This window comes from Mesitornis unicolor, unplaced genomic scaffold, assembly GCF_000695765.1.
Source record: "Mesitornis unicolor isolate BGI_N332 unplaced genomic scaffold, ASM69576v1 scaffold4844, whole genome shotgun sequence".
NCBI lineage: Eukaryota > Metazoa > Chordata > Aves > Mesitornithiformes > Mesitornithidae > Mesitornis > Mesitornis unicolor.
Genome location: NW_010181929.1, coordinates 33729 through 50664, shown reverse-complemented (window position 1 = coordinate 50664; position 16936 = coordinate 33729). Strand labels below are relative to the sequence as shown.

The 16936-nt window shown below is 36.1% G+C and overlaps 1 protein-coding gene across 1 annotated transcript in view; it reads left to right on the top strand.

The window, feature by feature from the left end:
• Positions 1-16936, top strand: part of ATG5 (autophagy related 5) — a gene marked incomplete at its 5' end in the record, with an annotated part of 57090 nt that overhangs the window by 13122 nt on the left and 27032 nt on the right. Inside the window, one exon of the mRNA XM_010183581.1 lies at positions 921-1015. Coding sequence (XP_010181883.1) covers positions 921-1015 — 95 coding nt within the window. The remainder of the gene's footprint in view (positions 1-920; positions 1016-16936) is intronic.

The following is a 16936-nucleotide window of genomic DNA, read 5'->3' as shown; positions in this document are numbered from 1 at the left end:
ATGGGAGAGTCTGTGGTCCTTCTGAGGAAATGTCTGTTGCGTTTGGTGTCTTGGAGAGTTAGGGCCTGTAAGAAGGGAAATACATCGCTTGCTGTTCCCTTTCTAAAGCTGCCTTCTCCAGTAAGGCTAATGGCAGCTTTATTAATCTTAGCTCTTCATGTTCTTTTCTGTCACTTTTGGTATTGGTTGGTTGCTTGGTTTGGATTGATTTGTATGTATGGAAGCCTTTACTGCTCTGGACCCATGTTGTCCTTAATACATTTTAAGTGGAATAAACTATTTAGTTCTTGTAATGTCTTAACAGGATGAAATGGTGTGCTGCCTCGGGCTGCTTTAAGAAACCTGGTTACTTGGATAGTATTAACAAGCATGTATTTTGAACTTTTATTTCAAGTTGTCGTGAAACTGGCAGTATATTTTCTGATTATATCACACATTGTGGCAGATTATTTTAAGATTTACAAATCCAAATGTAAACCCCTCAAGAAGGTTTTTCTACTGCTTTGGTTTCTCTCTGCTTTATACCTATTGTTCATATATAGTTAAGAACAATTAGATATTTTTAACAAACTGTGAGACAGTGTGGACCAGTAGCAGCAGAGAGTGGAGCAACAGGCACTGTTAATTGAGGTGGCTATAATTTGTGGACCAGTATATCTCTAACAGTGAGAGATACAATATGAATTGAAGTTGCTTTTTCTTTCAGTTTGATAAGTTGCCACATCACTGTTTTTGTAGGAGAATGCAGATGGACTTTGACTTCAGGCTAAATAGGGAGGAGAAATGTGCACTATAGATTCGTATAGGTCAAACTTCTGTAAGAAAAGTTTGCATGTTGTTTCAATTGCCTCATTTACCTCTTTAGCTGAAAAAATAATATATGTTATTAATATTAACAAAATCCAATTTTACCTTCACAGATAAATTTGAGCAGTTTTGGGCAATAAATCGAAAACTCATGGAGTATTCTCCAGAAGATAGTGGATTTCGATACATCCCATTTAGAATTTATCAGGTAGGAGACAATGAAATAAAACAGTTTTTACCAAACTCTTCCACTGAAGTGTCATGTATCATCATCTGTTTACAGAATTATACGTTCCCTTTTCTAAAATTGTGGTAAAACTTTTTGTATACCCATCTTTGCTGGACTCTTGAGTTGCATCAATCAGCAAAGACAAAATAAACTGTATTCATTCTAATAGGTAATTACCACTCGTTATGTTGTGTGTAATACTTGAGAATGTGCTACGGCTGGTATAGATGATGTTTGTTTTTTTAAAAAGCTAATTCTGTCATTAAAAATAGCTGCTAACTATGCAGACTGCTTTGAAGCAAAATGCCCTCTGAAAAGTCTGAAATCAGACATTTCAGGAACGACAGTTTTCCCTCAACTACTGTGTAGGCTTCTTTTCTTGTTGCCATTATAAAGTGAAATTAATGGCATAGGTCTTGCATCTAGTTCTTTCCTTAGTCTTCTAATGGTATATTTTTCAATCCAAAACTAGCTTAGAATATTTTTTCTTATTTAATACACCAGTGGATTGTTTTCTCAACAGTTTATTTGGAAACACATTCTATGGAATCCTTACAATTTTTCGATGTCTCCTTAGTTTTTATAGCATTAGGATCACGATGAAGTTTGGAATTAAGTATGGTTAAAAGCTTGTATAGAATTCATGTAGCTTGTCTGTGAATTAAACAGATCTGCTCTGTTTAATCTTTGAAACATTTTCTTCTATTTACATTTAAGTTTTGTACCTGTAACTATCAAAAAAGTCCTTTATTCATAGTAGTGAATAGCCTGATACTACTTTATCACGAGTTTTAATAACGGTACTAACCTATATGATCTTGCAATGGGACTGAAGTAACTTTTAATGTTAGATATAAGACATTTACTGTCATAGTGAAACCTTAGATTGAGAACGGAAGTCAGTTATTTTGTCAGAGATCACAGCAGGTGGCAAGTTTTGGGTAAGTATCAGAACGTATGTATCGGGAAAACTGGTGCACTCACGACATCTTGTTTGGTTGGTAACTAAGTTGTTTGTTTATTCTCTGATAAATTTTTTTTAAGTCTTTTCATAGAAGTTGCATAAATGGACTTGCAAAATGGAGGTTTTGCTGTCTGAATAAGGCACAGACCTTTAAGTCACAAGGAAATTTTTTTGATATCACATGATTTCATGCTAGTAAAGCTTTAAAAAAAATATATAATTCAGTATTAGCAGTCTCTTTAGCCAGTACTACTTATCTGAATTCTCATTGTCTTTTCAACTGGAAACTCTTACTTGCTGTAGTTTAACCCCAAAATATCTAAGAATCGAAGACCAAACACAAATACAGATGATGCTGAGACAGCCTTTGAGAAGGTCGGTGTATATTATTTTCAGTAATGCTGCTCATTATTTCTAAATATTTTCAGTAGTGTTCCTCTTTTTAAAGAAGTGGATGCAGGTGTTTCTAGTTTTTTTGTTTGGTTTGTGCTGAATTAACCAATTCAGAAGTATTCTTAAGATGTATTTAACCCTCACCCTGATTGCATTTAATTTCCACTAGTGCTAGTAGAAGTCAGCTTTGAATTCTAGTTAGTTGCTTGCATATCCCTATGTAAATACTTGAAAGCCAATTTAGCCTGGGTTTGTATTTATTCCCTATGTGTTTTCACATAGTGATTTTGTAGATCCTTAAAGATATACTGGTGGATGGGAGGCAGTTGCAAGGCATTGCCTTCAGTGAGGAGAGTTCCTCCTCTTAGTCTCCCTACCTTCCATTACACCAAAATTATTAGAAGGAAAATCTGTGAAGGGATCTGCCTAGATTGTGTTTTGGGAGTGTGAGGTGGATGAATTATTTTCCTTCAAAGACATGGACTAGATTATGGTATCAACTAAGAAGAATCAGTCTTAGCAATGATTAAATGTGACTGGGAAAAGTTGCTGCAGAAAAAAATGCATGCAATGAAGTGATCTGACATGCTTTTCACTGAAGGCCTGATGTTTTCAAAACTAAAGGCTCTTTCAATTGTAAATGTTGTCTGTTAAAATACATTTCTAAAGAATAATATGAATCATACCTCGCGTGGTATCCAAATCTGATAGTGTGCGGGGGAGAAAGAGATGGCAAAAATATGAACATCTAAGTCAGAACTAAACTAACCACAGGTAATTTTAAAAGCCCTTGTCCAGCACCTCTTCTTTTAAGTGTAGCAGCTAAGATTGGACCAGAATCGTGGCATCTACTGTAGAAGATGAAGAAAAAGACTGGGTATCACTAAGGATCAACTCATTTCCAGTTTTAAAAGTTGGCTAAGAGATCTTGAAGATTTTATTACCAGCTGTTGTAGCCTTAAACTGTGTTGTATGGAACTTGCAACAGATGAACCTTTGACATAGATGGAAACTTTTTCTACCAGAGGTGGTTTAAAAATAGTGATTATGTTTTTGTGACACTTAATTGCATCAAAAAAAACATTCCCCACTTCATCACCTCAGAGTTACTGTTGAATAGAGTGCCTTCTTCATTTGTTCTTTAATAGCAAGAGAGAAAATAATAGTAATGTTTTGAGTATAATATGGTTTAAGAGTCCTTCTTTTCTTGTGCAGTACTAGAGCTAGTTTGGCTTGAGGGCTTTTTCCCCATGTTTATAAGACCAGCTGGTTTTGCACTTTCTTATTGAACAAACTATATGACTGGTAGATGGCAGGATGTTTTCATCAGTCTTTGGCTCCAGCCACTGTCACGGGGTATAATAGTCAGGCACCAGAGAAGAGTTTCTGCATGCTGATAGAGACAACCCTGATGAACTTTTCTCTGCTGTCTTAGGCTGCAGATGGGAGCACTCTGAGTCTCAGTTGTTGTGCACTTAGTTTGCTCTCATACCTGAGTTTTGGTGTCTTGCTCTCTCCCCGTGTCATGCTCACCCACTTGCTCTTCCTTGCTCTCTCTCTGTCCGTGCTCCTCCCTTCCTCTGGAGTCTGCCCTGTGAGTGTATGGGATTTAAGGTTGTAAATAGCACTTCATTCTTGAGAAAAAAAATAGAAAAATGTGTGAGGGAAAATACTTTAAGACTATTAATGACAAGTTCTTTCGAGCCTTTCTAGAATCTCACTTGCTAAAGGCAGGCTGCCTGTTGTGTGTTTGCCAGCCCAAGAGGGGATAATCTGGGATTGTTTGCTTGTTCCTTTATTTGGGTACTGGGACATGCCATGGTACTGCAATGAACATTTACTTTGCCTCTGTTTTCCAAGGGTCTTGATTAGGTTGTTAATTTTGTTGGCTAATTGTATAGTAGGCTTTAGCTTTGAACAGGTTTTTTCTATCATATGTTCCTTAAGATGTTCTGATTAAATCATTGTGAGTGAAATTCTTCATAGTTAATGATACATCAGTTAAATCCAACACTTTGCTCTTTATGTCAAAGTTGCAGTACTGAGATGTCTAAATAGATTTAAATATATTCCGTGACCTGTCCTCTAAAAACAGCAAAGTGGGAGGCGGAAATTAAATACTCTGACATTATTAATATCTAGCTCAATAAAATTAATTGGAAGCCCAAGCATGTCCCTTTCCCAAGCAACTGTTTTATTCCTATTTCCACTTCAATTGGCAGAGCTCAGATTATCAATCGCAAAACCCACTGCAGGTATGCAAATCGGCATCACAATTTGGCCTCTGTTATGACAACTTCTCAAAAACTGATCAAAATGGGGTCCACCTGTAGAGTTCTCAAGTAATAATGAATCCATCCTTTTGCACTAGTAGGTTGTTAAAATCTTTTTTGTCTTTTTGGTGAAAAGCCTTATATTTCAAGGCTGAATTAGTCTGACTTCAACTCCAGTTTTGTTTTGCCTTATACCACTTGAAAGTCATCTGACTTTCTAACCTCCAAGATATCTTATGGAGTGATTTCAGCAGCTTCAGTTTTCTTTGGTAAGCTGAATCAATTGAGCTCTTTAAGTCATGAGACTTGCTTACCCATGCTGAAGTTGCTTTTTTAGTCATCTTTTCAAACACTTCCTGATATTTTTATAATCCTCAAGACTAGTATCATAGTTAGAGAGAAGTAGAGGCCAAAAGTAAAGTTTATTTCTGTAGAGTTTTAGATCAAAAATACTTCAAGCGCTGGTGGGATAGAGGTGAAGTCAGCTCCTACTTGAAACTGCAAATCTGAAAATTTTTATGACAGAAGCTGAAATTGCAATGGCTTGTCAAGCAAAAAACCTTAGAAAACGTAAGTGCTGACAACCTGAAGAGGGCAACACAACACAGCAGGTTTCAACATCTTGTTGACTAATGCAAAATTCTCTTGAAAAAATCTTGTGTGTAATACCTTATTTAATTTTTTCTTTTTTATTAAAATTGTTTTCGTAAAGGACCTGTTGAAAATAGACCTATTTAGTTTTTTAAAAAACTTTTATGAAGAGTGAAAGTGATGGTTGATTTGTGTAACAGAGCCATGATCAGCTGAATTTCTATGCTTAAAAACTGATTAATCATGAATTGCGTACACAGAATGATTTATTCTAGTAACTGATGATTCGGCACAGAAGAACCAATAACACACTTTCACCAGTTTTAAATTACTTCAAAATCAAATCTCGAAGAATGAGCAAGTTTAAAAGCTTTGATAGGCAAATATTTTTCCTAGTGCTTCATTATTGAAAAAAAACCAAAACCCAAAACAAAACAAACCACCCCTTCTATCTAGTATTGTATATGGGCAGCATAATTGCTAAGTTGCTATGAATACTTGTTTTCTGAACTCGTTTGCTTGGTTCTGTGCTGAAAGTAATAGCAATTTAAGAAGTTGTCACCTTGAGCTGGAGGTCACTGTCACCACAGTTGAGGTTCCATAATTGCATGACCTTTTCTGGTCCATCTAAGTGAAATGGGCTACCTCAAACCAATGCTTTTAAAGATGGCTTTTTTTGCATGCTTTGTATTAAAGACTGTCCATGGTTCTTTCAGAAGCCTTAAGGAGCCCATGTGTGAGATCAGCCTTATGCCTTTAAAAATCTCATGATAGAATGAGGGTTGTCAATCAGAGTTTAAAAGAAAAATTCTGGAATTATAAACTGTTTGTTGTCAGTTATGTGACTAAAGTTTATATAAATATGCCCAAGTTACCTGTAAAACTGCCAGTCTGCCTAGTTCAAAGTTATTGTAAAACTTGCACAGTGCTCAGGGAGGGAGGTGCAGGAGAGATGAGGCTTGAAAACCTCAGTCTGGGTATTTTCTGTGAGCAGTGGTTGAGCTGTTATCAAGCTGGATGGTTTCAAGCTAGCTTAGGCTTGACATCTGGAGCTGCTGTAATCCTACTGAGCTGGATGTAGATATAGCTTGTATACAAAGAATAAAGACGTTTTGCTTGTGCGAAAAACAGTTTGTTGATGTTCCGAATTACATTACAATTAGTTTAAAACAGTTTAGGGATATATTGGATTCTGCATATCGGGGAAGACTGGGTAGTGTTTTGTTTTAAATCCTTTTTTATCTTATCAGATACTCAAGTCTTAGAAGACCCTAGATCTATCAAAAACCAGTAGCATCTTAGTAGTTAATAACTTTGTGTAAACAGCTACACAGAGTTTTTTTGTTAGCAAAAGAGAAATCAAAATAAATTTTGAGTTGCAATGAAATAATGAATACTTCGATGGGGGAAAAAATGTCTATTCTGAATTTGAAAATGCCTTAATCTTACCAAATGTCTTATGCAGTCTCTAATCACAAATTGGTAATTACTATTTTTACCAGATTTTTTTTTGTATGAAGCTCTTAAATTGTCATATTTTCTCTGAATTGGCTTAAGATAATGAACTTGGATATAATTAAGTTTATGTAAATGTTCATGCTATAAATTTAAATTTAAACCATGAGATCTGAAATCTTGTAGCTCTATTACCCTAAACTGTTTCTTTAAAGTAATACTCTTATATATATATGCTCTTATATATCATCCTAAACTTGTTATGAAAGTTAATATATGCATGCAATTAAAAAAAACCCAAACAAACTACATTTTTTACCTCAAACTTGATATTAATTCTTAAAAATATGAATTTGTTGAGAGGCTGGGATGAAGCATGAATGAAGCAGTAATTCAGTTGAATTAGGTCTGTGTAGAGTTGCTGTTAGATCCTGTAGTTTAAATGCAGTAGCCTAGTATATTGCTGCCTTTCTTTTGATCACTAAAGCTGATCATTTTACTTCTCTGTTTCACTCAGTTTAGTCAACACAAACTGATTTGCCACTTTCACTGCATGCTTTGTTATGTGGTCAGGTTCTTGTTTTGTAGCAAGAGGGATTTTTGTGACCTGAAACTTGCAATCCGGAGCTGTATTCCTCTGAGACCGACTCTTATACTCTGACATAATAGCAAGAAAAAAGATCGCAGTTGGTGAGGTGCTTTGCATTCATAAAAAGGGGGAAAGCAGATCGGGAATTTTTTCTTCAGAGGGATGAAAGAAGTCATCTTCAGGGGTTATTTCTGTAGCTGTGCAGCATATGGAGTGCCTGTTGCTTAGGAATTAAACTAGAACAAAGCCTTGCCTATGATGATGCTGCAAAAAGTTAATTCTGCATAGATTAAATTTCAGCAGTACCTGTTTTGATTTTTCAGTCAGTATGCCATCTTACTTTTCCTTACTTATTTTTAAGTAAAATACTTTAAAAAAGCAGGTTAACTTCTGTGCAAAATTGAGGATTAGAAAGTACAGAAAAAGTTTAGTTTTTTGGAAAGCACAAAGACTTCTATTTGCGTTTTCCAAAAGACTGAAAGCAAATTGTACACGGGATAAGTGTGGAATGGAATGAACCCGTGAAGAAGTGGGGTATGACACCATATTCTAGGAATACATTATGAATTAAAACCCATAAATTTCTGAAATTTTGCTGTCTTTTGCTATAGGACTTTCTTCTAGTTAATCATTATTGTTGAAGACTAAGGGGAATTATTGGTTTTTAATGGTTTTAAGTAGATTGAAAGTGTTGTATTAAGTATTGTGTTCATTGCTCTTAAGCAAACAATGTAATGTTTGCTTTTGTGGATGTAAATCCATTTCTGAAGTTGTTTGCTTCATAGGTACTCAATTTGCTTGCTTTTATGTGAGGCTTAGGTCTGCATACGCACATAAGACTGCAGCTGTGAAAAGCACTATTGATTTGTTGTCACTGACTCTTCAGATAAATTGGTATTTTACCAATTGCGAATACACATCCTTTTCTGGGAAGGGAATTTAATACTTCAAGGCCATGCTTATAATGTAGATGTCTTTGTCGCCTTAGTGCTCAACAAAACTGTCTTTTGGAGCTGTTTCTTCTATTTAGTCACTGTTATTTCTGGCCCTATGACCATTGCCTGTGGCCTGTTCTGTGTTATCACTCTCTTGAGTGTTGACTTTCTTCTGCTTCTAGGATCTGTACAATTCACTTGAGGTTAAATAATGCAAATTCGGTTTTTCAGAGAACGTAGGGCTATTTCCTCTGCAGAAGTCAATGTTAGGGATCATTTGAAAAACCAGGCTACAGCCAGAATGTGGTTCAGCCATGCTTGTTAGGTGTTTTGACATGAAAGTGGTTGTGAGTGGTACTTCCACAGCTTTTGGTATGGAATTAGTAACGGTACTTCTGTCAATATATACTCTTGCTAAAAATGACGCACAAGGTATAACAGGACGTTAGCTTTGGATAATGTTCATTCCAGCTTGTCCTAAAAACCTTTTGATTTTTTTGGGTACATTCTGCCTCTTGATTTCAATGCCCAGAACTCTTATGTTTTTTTAAACCCTTCTTGTGAGGCAGCTGCATCATCACCACTTCTCAAACCTTTGCTCCCTTTTTCTTGCAACAGAGACACTGAGTAGCTTTCATAGTACTATAGATGTATTCTTTCCCTGTCAGAAATGTTGTAGTACAGATGGCACCAAATAAAACGCATATTTAGTGAAGCAGTTTGAGTTTTTAGATTGTTGTGAAGCAAAATTGCTGCCTCTAGGAAAGGTACCTGCACTGCATTTTGGATTGCAGCATGTGCCCCTTTAGCCCTGGAGGTTTTTAGCCCTTCGTGGCAAAGGTCACTTGGTTGTAACTGCTATATATCTGCAGATGAAGAGTTTTTCAGGGTTTTTCATCTACTTAGTTACTGATAGGCTTCTTGGACACCTTCCTCTTCTGTGAGAAGTCTTTTTCCTCTATGGGAATCTGTTGAATGAGTCTGTTCTTAGTGTCTTTATTACGATTATCTGTTATTAAAGGTCCAAGCAGTTCTTTAAACTGAAAGGCCTGGACTATACAAGCTCTTATGGCTGGTCCTTATCTTCTAAGAACAATACAGTATTTTGGGCAATCCTATATACTTAGGGCTTTCCCAGGTCAATATTCAAGATGCTGTGTTGCCAGAATCTTGCATATTTTTGGTGTATTGTAGGCTTTGTCTTTTGACAGTGACTGAGGAGTTCATCTGTTCAGCAAAAAACCCAAAGCACTGGCCACTTCAGCACAGGCTTTTTTAATGACATATTCAGTTAAGAATCTTGGCCAAGTTAGTCAGGATACAAGCAAGCATTGATTAGGGCTGAGTCTTCTTTGGCTCTAGTAATATTAGTGGCCAGCCTGTAGACTTGGGGAGATTCTTCACACATTTGCTAGTTTTTGTCATGTGGAAACCAAAATAGCATGACGGTGGTGGTGCTTCAGCCTTTGTTTAACAAGAGACTTTAGGACCATTCTCCAAGTGACCATGTTCTATAAGAAATACTGCTTGGAGTCTCTCGCAGCATAATGAGCATTTTCCAACTGCTTTCTCACAGAAACCTTGAAGAAACATAAAATTCTTGGTTGAGAACTGATGAAAGAGTAGACTCGGTCTTTCCGTAGATTATTTGACAGCTTACAGAAGAAAGACTTTCTGTGAACATAAAACGCATTTCAAAGAAGAATTACTATTAAATAATCCGTATTTCCTAACAGGAATGGAATTTATCAACCAATTGTAGACTTGTTCAGAAACAACAGTATGAAAATACCTTACTTTTAAAGGGACATGGTTGTGTTGTGGCCTTTCTTAATTTACTAGGTCTGCTACCATTCTTACACACAGTATACTCAAGTGTACCCAGTTAAAACAATAAGGACTGTTATAAAAGCAGACAGAGCCACTTCAGATAGAAGAGAGTACATCTCTGAACATCTCATAAGTGTCTCAGTGCCTACACTCATAAATATGAAGGTTCTCCTGGAGAACCTTTGAATTCAAACGATACAGGGAGTTCAGCAGTGAGACCTATGGCAAGGACAGCTGAATGGTATCCTGGACTGCTTTAGAAGGAGTGTTGCCGGCAGGTCAAGGGAGGTGATCCTTCCCCTTCTACTCAGCACTGGTAAGGCCACATCTGGAGTATTATGTCCAGTTCTGGGCTCCCCAGTAGAGAAGAGACATGGAGCTACTGGAGTGAGCCCAGCAAAGAGCCCTAGGAAGATTAAGGCACTGGTGCATCTAATATGAAGGAAAGAAAGGCTGAAAGAGCTGAGACTTTTCAGCCTAGAGAAGAAAAGACTCAGGGGGGATCTCATCAATGTGTGTAAATATCTGAAGGGAGAGTGTATAGAAGAAGGAGCCAGGCGCTTTCCAGTGGTGCCCAGTGACAGGACCAGTGTCAGTTGACACAAACTGAAACACAGGAGGCTCCATCTGAACATCCGGAAATACTTTTTACTGTGAGGGTCACTGAGCACTGGCACAGGTTGCCAGAGAGGTGGTGGAGTCCCCATCCTCAGGGATGGTCAAAAGCCATTTGGACACTGGTATCTGTCTATAGGTGGCCCTGCTTGAGCGTGGAATTTGGACCAGATGTCCTCCCAAGGTCCCTTCCAGCCTCAACCATTTTGCGATTCTGTGATTCACATGCCAGTGTGCTGAATAGCTATTTGGAAAAATACAAAAAATGTTCTTTCAAGCCACAGACGCTTAAATTGTTTCGTAGGAACCGTTGTTATTCTTAGTTCTGTGACAAGGTCCTACTTGGTGCTAAAAAGCTAAAATCTTGGGTTCCTAGGAAGATCTGAAAAAGTTGGTGCCTTTTTTTTCATTTATGCCCTTATGCAATGTGATCTGAATATGTTTGATACCGATGTAAAATTAGTGTCGGACAGCATGGTGCATCTTTAGAAACAGTTACACAAACTGAAGCAACTTCTTCTATTCTGAAGTATTACAATTAAGCCAACCTGTTAAATTTTTAACCACTTGAATTTGGTAGAGGATGTGTTCTAACTAGGCATATCTTTTTCAGATTAGTAGAACGTGTGCTAGGACTTTAACTTTCAAATGTTTTACGTGGTTGTGATAACTCATTTTGTTGCTATTACATATAGCTTTTTCTAAAAGATTGTAAGGAAGCACATTGCCAGTTTAAATAATACAGGAAAGGGTGGTATCTTAAATAGTTCCTTAATCTTTTCAAAGATGACCAAGTAATGGCCCTCAACAACATGTGTGGGAGAATTAAGTGAAATAGTTGCCATACTCTGTAGGTTTGTAATAGTGCTAAATTAGTATTAATTGTGTGGAAAGTCAGGATAGAACTGCAGTTGCTTCATACAGTGTGTTCTGTTCAATGAAAGGCTTCATGAAGACATGAGCTGTTACTCACACATGATAGAACAGTTGTCAAACATTCGTGACCAAAAATTGTTCAGTATTATTATCTAAACATAACTGTAATAAGCCCAACTACATAAAATTTTAACCTTATTCCTGAAGTCTTTATAATTCTAGTTGTGGCTTTAATTTGATAAAAATCTCAGCTGAGATACTAGTTAATTTTGACATTAATGCTTGTGTCAATTCTTGACATAACATTTGCCACATAACAGACAATAACAAGTTAAAGCTTCCACCAATGGAACACCTCATATAATTGTTCTTGCTTTTAAAACAGTGATCGTTAATGTTCAAAAACTAAAGGATTTCCAGCTTGTCTAATACTGTTAAGAGTGCTTTCAAGAATAACAAAATTTTCACTTTACTTGATATGTGTACAGGTTACAATTTTGACCGCAAGTTTATACATTCTTGATCATCTAGAGTATGCAAACGTAAGAAAATCAGTTTGAGGTAATTTGAATGCACACTGCTGTAGGACCAGAATGATACACTAAGTTTGCATGTTCTTCACGTTATGCAATATTATTTTAACAGTAAAGGTTATTTTCATATCTTACCCTTTCATGTTATTTCAAGTCTTAGGAGTAAGAAGTTTTAAGATAACATCTAAATACACATTTGTCATGATCATATTGAAGTACATGTACAGGTACTTATAGAATTATCTTTAGCTTCAATTTGGTGATATAATACAAGTTTATGTGCTGTTAGTGTGAATTAAATGTATAAACTGTAGCCCATTTGTTTTGTTGGTTGGTTTTTTGTTGCTTGCCTCTTAAAAGTATTAGGAAGTGTAATGTTCTTGTTCATCATCATAAAGTCTTTCAACTTCATAAGCAAATCAAAGCTGCTCTCTCGCCACATAATTGCAGAAATCCCTAACATAAACTGAAGAAAAATTAAAGGTTGCGTTTTTTTTCTATAGATTGTAATCAATTATATATTGTAATTTTTACAGCCACTGAGAATATGTAATTTATTAGAGCAATTTAAAATGTATTATGGGAAAAACAACTCATTCGATGTATTCTATATGTTGAATTTACAGCTAGTCCCGCAACCCACATCACATCCTGTCAGTGAGTCAATTTTTCTGGTATTTCTAGATAGGTGTATTGAGCATGTTTATACTCCTCCTTTTTGTCTTATATTTTTTAGTTACATTTTGGATATGTAAAGCCATTACTTAGTTCTTTTATTCAAAAAAATCTTTCTTACTTCTATTTTGTAATGTGCTGCACCTGATTATCTGAACAGTGATGTGATGTTGTGGGTAAGGAATTCAGAATTCTGAATGCTAACAAAAGCAGTGCCAGCCGTATTCAAAGCACACAAAATCATAACTAGAGCATCTATTAGATGGCATTTGCAGAGATTAATGAAAGAAATACTAGAAATAGGCTTTTAATCTTCTTTGAACATTGTTCCAGTCCTAACAACTTGGAGAGTAAATGAAATAGAAAAATCACCGTAGGTATATAATAAAGCAATGGGGTATCTGGGAGAAGCCCTCTATAGCTTGGAGGATTTGAACGAGGGGAGAGGAGCAAGGATTACAGGGTAAAGACAAATCATGTTGTCATGTTTTATGCCTCTCTTATTAGAAGCTCAAAGAGTACTGTTGAAATTTGAAAGGTGACAGATTTCAAATTAATAAAACAGGAGATCATTTCTTGTTGTGTGTGTATATGTGTACTTCAGCTTGTTTAGTGGAAAAATACAAAAGAGTTTGTAGCTTAAGGAAGAGTGAGTTTTTTGAAGCTTCTTTCAGTGTGTATACATATTTCTTTAGCCAGTTGTCCTTCATATAGTTGCTTACTGTGGTGGAATTTGATTTGGGAGAGCGGATTCGCTTGAAATGCGGAGGAAGAGAAGTGTAACTTTCATTTAGTTTGTTTTACTGGGGTTCTGTGGATGCTGCTTACAACTTACTGTTATAATGCTTGAAATGAAGGCTGGCTGAGGGAAATGGAGAAGAGCAGTTACTGATATTTAGCTGAGTCTGTGTAAAGGTATAAAAATAGAGGTTAAATCTGAGTAATCAGTTTGTGAGGTTTACTGCTGAGAAAGTTTCTTTAGTCCAAACTGCACTAATATGCTTTCTAAGAGAATGGTATGTTCCTTCCAGCAAAGAAATTGGCAGTGATAAATTATATGCGCTGGCATCAGCATAGCCAGTGCTTCTAAGGAAGTTATTTAAAATAAGGGGACTGTGTTAATTTTAAAAAAGTAAATAGATAACAATAAAAATAGATATTTTGGTGTGTTTCACTGTGATCCTGGTTGAGCATCGAGTTGCCTGAAGGTAACCTCTCATTCTGGCACTGGGAAGTTCCACTTAGTGTGAAATGCTGTGCTCCGGAGTAGCAGACAGCCTTGTGCTGCAGCTGTAAATGAGGATTTGTGTAGAAATGAGCTGGTTTCACCTTTTTTTCTTTTTTAGCGTGACAAGCTTGTAGAAATACCTTGTTTCAGTATTCTAGTAGAAGATATTTTATCAGCATTTGAATTTCTACCCTGTTGTGTGTCTGTTGTCATCTGAAAGTATGGATTTGCAAACAGACCCTTAAAGCATTAGTTGAGAGTGGGGCAGAGTCTTGGGCATTGGAGCAATTACGAAATAGTTACCTTGTCTCCTTCTTGCAAATTAAACTAAAAAGAAAGGTGTAAACTTTTAAATTTAAATTTAACAATTTTATAAGTAGTGCAGTGTCTCCTGTGTTTTGAATTTACAAATGAAAGTGAAAGGGAGAATTTGAAGTTTAACATCACAAGTTTGTGCCTAGAGAGGTAGTTCCTTCAGTACCTGCTTGCCTGTCTCATTTTGTAAACTTTTATTAATTGAATGATGAAGTAGGAATCAGTTAAGCAGTATTGATACTTCTAGCCACATGATCCCCTTTGCTCTGTTGTGGAGTTAATTAGTATGTGAGTATCACACTAGATTCTTTTCTCATTCTAGCACAAGATTAAGATGTCTTGATAGATGGAACATAAATTAGCACTTCAAAATACTAAATAGGTTGTACAAACAACAAATATGCAGGAAAGTGCAAAAAAGGACTGTTATAGATATTGGTCAGTTATTTATATAGGAATCTTTTGCACAATTTAATTTAACTTATAAAATTGCTATTATCTATTTGAGTTATACTGGCCATTGCAAAAGCAAATGGTTGGGTTTTAGTTTTGCTTTTGTTTAAGACAGAACCTGACTGGAGATAGAAAGCGTAGAACAGTAACACTGAACGGTGGGGGAAGAATTAGAGGTCTACGTACACGCAGTTTTGCTCATAAAGCATTCTGCTGTGATCACTAGCTTACGCAGCCTGCAGGCATCCCAGTAATGTAGAATTACAAATGTGAATTGGACTACATCTGCTCTTAAATTTTTTTTTTTTTTACTGTATAGTCACCTGTTTGTTTTCTAGATGATGGCAGTCTTGCTGTTCAAATGTTTTTCTTCCTCCTACATCACTAATGCTATTTGTTGCGTAGACAGCTTTGCTGGCTTGTTTTGGCCATCTCACGTTAGCTGCTTGTGTATGTGAAACCTCTGTCTGACGTGGTATTTTTCATTCATTGGTGATTTATTTTTTTTCCAGAAGACAGTCAAATGTTTCTACTGGCCTTATTCTGCAGGTATTGGGATATATTATATGAATTGAAGAGCCAGGTAACATGTCTTAATATATGAGTAATTTCTGAATGGAAGTCAAAATGTGCAGCAGTTGAAGCAACCGTAGATAACATTATTAAAATTGTAAACATTCAGACAAGAGGTAGGGCAAGATCAGGACCTTATGCTAGGTCCTTAGAACCTTTTTTCACACACCCAGAAATAGTTCTTTCCCGTTCCGATACAAGTTCTTTCCTGACTTTATTGGTGACTTTGAGTCTTGGCTGCCTCTTCCATTTAATTTTTCAGTCTCATAATCTGCCTGTCTAGTTTCCAGTGAGTGGAGTCTTTTTAAAACAAACCAAAACAAAACCCCAGAAACCACCCCCAAAAACCCCCCATACAAACAAACAAAACCAAAATGAGACATTGGTCATGTCTTTTCCACAGTGAAGCACTTGGTGATTCTGTTGTAATACAGAGCGAAAAGGAGGTTACAGAAAAAGAGACACACCTGGTGCATTTCAGCACTAGTGAAAGAGCAGTACTTCAGATGGGGCTTTACAGTTTCTTACTTTCAGACAGACATCGTAGAAAATATATGGAAAATGTACTCTTCAGTGAATAATAAAATGTATGTAGTTTTATTTTCAGGGAGTAGTTAATTTTCTTGTACTTTCATTTTTATATAAAATAACTTTGATCATTATGCAAACTCATTTCTTTTCAGGCTTCTTAATTGAGTTTAAGTTTAAACAAAATTATAAATTTGAATTATGGTAGTTTTTTACTGTAAATGGTTCATTATAAAACAGTGTGGACTATGAATTTGACAAATTACTGAAAATATGATGAAATACGTAGGGAAATCTCAAGTTTTGCAGTTTTAAACTGCCAGCTTATGCACATGTGGGAATTGTAAGGAATTCTTTTTTTACTTTGTGGGTTCAATATATGTGGTATCTTTTATTTGTGTGAATGCTGTTAAAGTAGCAGTAGAGTATTTAGGCAGAAAATTCAAATCCCTTCCTTTAGCTGGAAATACTGGTAGCTCTGATTTTTCCAGATTAAAACCAAGCTGTTCACGAGTTATGTTTTTCATTTTAAGATGCATCCTGTATAAAATATCTGACTAATTAAATTGTGGATTTCATATGCAGTGTTTGATGTTCTGTTGATTCCGAAAAGGACCAGGCAAGCTGACTACTCTCTTTTGTGGCAGGATGATAGGGAAGAAAGAGTTATAGTCGCTAGCACAATAGGTAACTATAGAGCTTGTCTCTGATCCTGTGAGGCTTTATGCTGTCTTAAAGGGCCTCTTGAAACTTTCCCTGACCTGTAACTCTTCTCAATGCCAGTATACCTGAATAGGTCATTTCAGTGTGAAAAATCTCAGCATCTTTTGAACAGCTCACAGCTACTTTGGGGCTAGACTATAAAATAAAATAATTTTAAAAGCGCTATAATCTGTTGAAGCTAAGATAATCTTAGTAGGAAAAAATGGTGGATACCATACAAATACTTGCTTTATGCCTAATATAGATTTAAAATAATTGTCAGTTAAGGTATGCAGTGGTGTCTTTGTGGGTTAGTTTACAAATAGTACTGTTTTGCATGGCTGATTAAGCAAATATAGTACAAAACACGAT